Below are 5,445 nucleotides of genomic sequence, written 5' to 3' on the forward strand. Positions count from 1 at the left end.
TTCGGGGGCCACACAGCCCCTGTGGCATCTACTATCGGTCTGCCCACCCACCCTCTCTAGGCCAGGGACTCTGTTTTAACCCGGTGCCAATTGCCTAACCTGGCTGTAATCCTGGTTTCTGCTCTCCCTCTGCCACGCCTGGGGAGCCCCGGCTGGCCAGAGGGAGGCAGTGTAGAAACCAGGATTACTGCATGTTTTTGTGTGGGTATCTACCCTAGGAGAGCAAAACTCCACACAGAAAGGCCCTTTCGCCAACCCCACCTAGGGGGCGCTGATGACGCGGAGGAGGGAACACACCCCCAGCGCCCATAGCGTCCCCCCGCGGGAATCGAACCCAGGGCCTTCTAGCTTTGAGGCGACAGCCCCACCGTGCCCCACCCAACAATGAATCAACCTGTGTGAATGTGTCCTTTGTAAAACAAACCCCAAAGTTACCACGGCCTGGAAGGCAACATTAAGGACAGATAATTTGCTTCTGAATAAACTGTAATGAGAAATGTGACAATTATTTTTTAACTTCCATTGAAATTGAAATTGAAAGCTGTTGAACTAAACTAACCAGTAAATCTTGAAAGAGATCTTTACATCTGGAGACTCCTTGCCCAGGACAGGCTTCAGACGCGCCCTCCTCAGGAGACTTTGATTTGGAGTTAGAAACCTGTTGCTAACACAAAATAGTCTATAAATTACTAGTTATTTAGCTCCAATCCATGTACAGTAGTGTTTCCCACCTCACCACTGATCTGAGCACATTACACCTTTTTTAAATACATTTTTGTATTCTAAAATTAAAACTATATCATTCAATCATTTAAACTTTAAAAAGTAGCAATAGACACATGATTATACTGTGCACCATGTAAACAAGATACATTGCACTGTGCTAAACTGTCAGCTAAATAATATTAAGTTATACTACGCAACAAAAGTGGAAAGGATAGATTTATTTTTCACATGATTTATCATGCAATAGAGTCAAGGTTGTTGACAGGTTTATTTCAAAGTCAAACAATAATTATTCCAGAGATGTAACTTTGCCATGTGGCTGTATAGCAGGCAAGACCAATAAAGGCAAGACACCAATAACAAAAAGAAAACTTAATTGTAATACTAAATATATACAGTATATGCTATAATATATAATATATACTAATACAAAAATAAAAGTAGACTCTGAAGTTACATTCTTTTAGTGTTTACCTTTTGAGAATATATGAAAGCGTAAACTGATAGCAAAAAGCAGGTTTATGATGCCTGGATGATTACTACGGTAATTTTTCCAAAGTGCTTGAGTGTTATGGTGACAGTTACATTCACATATTTACACACCGATGGCAGAAGCAACCGTGCAAGGCACCAACCTGCTTATCGGGAACAGTTCGGGGTTCAGTGTCTTGCTCAAGGACACTTCAACAAATAGCCAGGAGGAACTGGGCATCGGACCGGAACGGAAAACCTTCCCTGCCGGCCGTTCTCCCTCATGAGCCATGAGTCATGTGTAGCTTATACACAATGCCATAGAACGATAGTAACATTTGTCAACTGATTCTACCTGCTTATCAAGACATATAAAACAGATCATCTTCAAAACAAAAACTACTTTTTTACAAAACAGCTTTCTACAATATCAAAACTGTTAAATCTACATGTTGCTCATGAGATTACATACACCTCAAAGAGACTGGCGACTGAGTGCATACGATAGAAGATTCCAAAAGGAAGTCCAATGTTGACGACCGCCGACCATAAGGTGAATTTGTAGAAGTTGGTTTCCACGTCATGGTCAAACTGGGGGCGAGCACCAAAGGCAGGCATGATCCAGAGCTGTTGGTCCAAACCAAATGCATTAGCTTTATACAATATCATTTGTTATGCTGTGAATCTTACAACAGTGAATTTATAGATAGCGAGGCAAAGTGTGAGGCCGCAATCACACATAAGCGTGAGACTTCTTCTCCGTATCGTTTGAGAATGAGGGGGGAGGGGGGGCAGTCTAATTCATTTTCTATGTAAGTCACGTGGTTTCATGTCGTTGCCATGTCTCTTGTTCAACCGAAGGCTGTCTTTTGGCCAAGAGATTCGCAAGAGACAAAAAACCAATGTCACCTTCATTGAGAATGAATTGGACCCACCCTCCTCCCCTCATTCTCAAACGACACGGACACGATAGCTGTCGCAAATGTTTGGACGGCGCTGAAGAGACTGTATACTCACGATAATGTTGCAAAGCAGCAGAAAGGCACAGACTTCCTTCTGTACTCTTCTCTTCCAGGTCAGCTTGTGTTTGTGTTCAGGGGCATGTGCCGTGTGGGAATGGCCATGCGGGCCGTGACTGTGACCGTGACTGTGATTGTGACTGTGATTGTGATTGTGATTGTGAGTGTGATTGTGATTGTGAACTGTGTGGACTGACTGGCACGGCATGGTCTTGGTGTCCATGTCCGAACCCTCGATGTTGCTCAGCTCGCTGATGCCTTGCAGAACGTAAGGATTCGAAAACACAGTGACCGGCTGTGGCTCGTGGTAGGGCTCCCGGTGAAGGCCCTCGACCAGGAAGAAGTTCTGCAGGCCGAGCTCGATCACGGTCAGTATGGCCCAGGCCAGGTTGAGGCCGTTCAGGTAGCCTTTGGCTCCCGTTCCCACCACCGCCACGATGGTGAAGTAACAGATGATGAACTGTCCCAGGGAACACCCCACCAGCAGGCTCACGTCCAGGCTGCGAGTCGGGTTCTTCTCCGAGTGCGTGTGGTCCCTGTGGTCCAGCCTGTGGACGGCGCAGCCGACCACCATCGAGACGGACATCATGATCATGATCACTATGTTGTATACAAAGTGCATTGTCAGCGCGTTGTCTCTCCTGCTGGGGTCGTCCTGTTCCACTTCCACCTCATACACGACGAAGGTCGCCAGGCCCGCTATCAGCATAAGGATCCCTGCGACGGGCCCAACGAACGTATCCTTCACCCGGAACTTGGCGTGGTGGAGGCTGTGCTCCTCGGTTAAGCGACCGACGTTCTTCCACATGACGTAGGCCATGCAGGACGCAAAGAGACAGTACTCGATGTTGAAGGGGTACAGGTAGTAGTAGGCCTTCTTGAAGATCTTACACGCCGAGTAGCTGCACTTGCACTTGTCGTCCCCGTAGCCCGCTAGAAGATGCAACAGAGCGAGGAACATGTATGATATTAGGTCACAGTTGACTACAGTATATCGTCGTTGTCGGGTGGAAACCTTGTATGTCCAAAACGGTTCGTTTTGTATCTATCATTAAAAAAATTATCTAAGTGCGAGGCGTTGTGTGCTTGTAGATCTGCTGTTTTCACTACTTTTGTGCGACAGCCTTATATGATGAAGCAGTGCTTTACTTTGCGAAAAAAATGTACAAATTTAAAATTGGAGATACAAGGTTTCTGCCCGACAGTGACGATATACAGTGGCAGTTTGGTTGATGTTTATTTGTAATTTTGTATTCTTACCTCTATTTATGTAGTTGCTTCGAGGACTGAGTTTCGAGGTGTTTGCATAATCATCTGGAAAGTCTGTTTGGTGGACAGACTCTTCTGTGACGGCTGTCATCCACAGCACCAAATTTGTCCCCAGCATCAGCATCAGCCCACAGCTAGAAGACAAAAGAGAGAGAGAAGAGTTAGTAATGATGGGAGGGGGAAAAAGACAAACATTGTTCCCTTGAAAATGTATATTAATTAAGAAATGAATTGATTAATGATAGTAACAACAACGAATAGAACACACGCGCGCACGCACGCACGCACGCACGCACACACGCACACACACACACACACACACACACACACACACACACACACACACACACACACACACACAAGCAAATATTGGGGATTGATACTTCATGGCATGTTTGCTGCCTTGCAAAACCTAAAATATAGCTTTGAAAGCCTGGTATATGTCACAATTTCAAGGGTTATCAGATCATAGGCATGTTTATGAGGACTGTGAATCATCCAGTGGTCAGTTTTACCGTGTTAAGTTCCATTGCAGCTGCACACAGTCCTTGGCATGGATCCACAGGAAGTAAGTCTAAAAAGTGATTGCATCAACAATTATATCAACTTCATGAAACTATATCAATGTATATCATACAAACCAATTTGTTTTCTATGCTATCCTCGTTGTGATATTGACCGTGTATGACGTATTTACCTGGACGAGAATGAACACGACTTGCACCACAGGAAAGGCCACTTTGACTGCAGAATCACAATGGAGGTAGCCAACATAATTGGCTATCTTAAAAATGTCCATTAGGAGACCGAGGACGCCAAACAACACAAGTCCAGCTGGAAAGAGAGAGAGAGAAAAAAAAGAGATAGACTTATAAAATGTTGAATAAATGTGGATAGTCATGAAACTCAGCTCATGTCATCAACACATTTGAGGCTAGTAGAAAACAGAGAGTATTGCATCTGTTTGGCTGTAGAGTAAAAATCTCCCAGGCAAGGTGCTCTTTGGTAGCCAGGTGACAATTTATGCAAAAAAACGTTAGACCAAGGCACTCTTGGGGGAATGTTAGAAAGCCTTTTATTTTAGGGCCAATGCATAGCAAGAAAATCTTTAAAAATGCACCTTTTAAAAATGTCTTGTTTGCATTAGCCCTAAAATAACGACTTTTTAACCTCTTGAACCCCATTGCCCCCGCTGGCGGGGGCAAAAGGTGTTGACCTCTGAACAGCTGTCAATAAATGTCAATAAATCAATAGAGACCAAATCAAACTACAATTTCTTTGTTGATTATTGTTACAGTGGTCCTACAGCATAGTAATCAGCTGCCATTGTACTTTTCATCCATACATTACTCATATTACAGTATTATTACTACTTATTGTTACTTGTTTTTATCATTTTTCACCCTATACTTTAACATTACTAATATTACAGCTTTCCCCCCAAAAGTGCCTTGGTCTAACTTTTTTTTGCATCAACTTTTCTTTGCATCATATTTGAGGCTGTAGATTCCTTACCCCTGAGCCACACAGGTCCAGCATGGCCATCCTTGTAAAGAATAGCATGACTTCTCTGTGACGTATAGAAGGTATAGTAAAGCATCCAGATGATGGTGAGGATCATGAGAATGATGAGGTAGATTTGCATGTCCGCGCCGCTGACGTTGACGCTGCTGTAGGCGGTCCCGCTGACCAGGGCACAGCCCAGGATCAGGATGTTGAGGAAAATGATCCCGGACAGCAGCCAGCCCCACTTGCGGCCCCGCTCTTTCACCACCCCGCTGGAGGAGAGCGCCAGGTTGGGTTCACTCGGGCTCTCCGCCTGACCCCCCTCGTTGATGTCATTCTCATTGTTCTCTTCCTCCTCTGGGTCCCGGTCTTTGGTCATGGTCCTGCATGGTTCACAAGGGTCACCGGTGGTCAGACATTCACACTCATTCATATATCCAGGGTTCTGACACAT

The 5,445-nt window shown here is 44.8% G+C and overlaps 1 protein-coding gene across 1 annotated transcript; it reads right to left on the minus strand.

Annotated features, from left to right (window-relative positions):
• Positions 1-1,653: 1,653 nt before the first annotated feature.
• otop2 (otopetrin 2) lies at positions 1,654-5,445 on the minus strand (the record flags this gene model as incomplete). The annotated part of the gene is made up of 6 exons (XM_080723348.1): positions 1,654-1,824; positions 2,215-3,149; positions 3,477-3,619; positions 4,001-4,059; positions 4,183-4,319; positions 5,001-5,445. The coding sequence occupies 6 exons, from the start codon at positions 5,443-5,445 to the stop codon at positions 1,654-1,656; spliced, it is 1,890 nt and encodes a 629-aa protein (XP_080579474.1).

The sequence above is a fragment of the Nannobrachium achirus genome (genome assembly GCF_963921795.1).
Source record: "Nannobrachium achirus genome assembly, chromosome: 4".
NCBI classification, from domain to species: Eukaryota; Metazoa; Chordata; class Actinopteri; order Myctophiformes; family Myctophidae; genus Nannobrachium; species Nannobrachium achirus.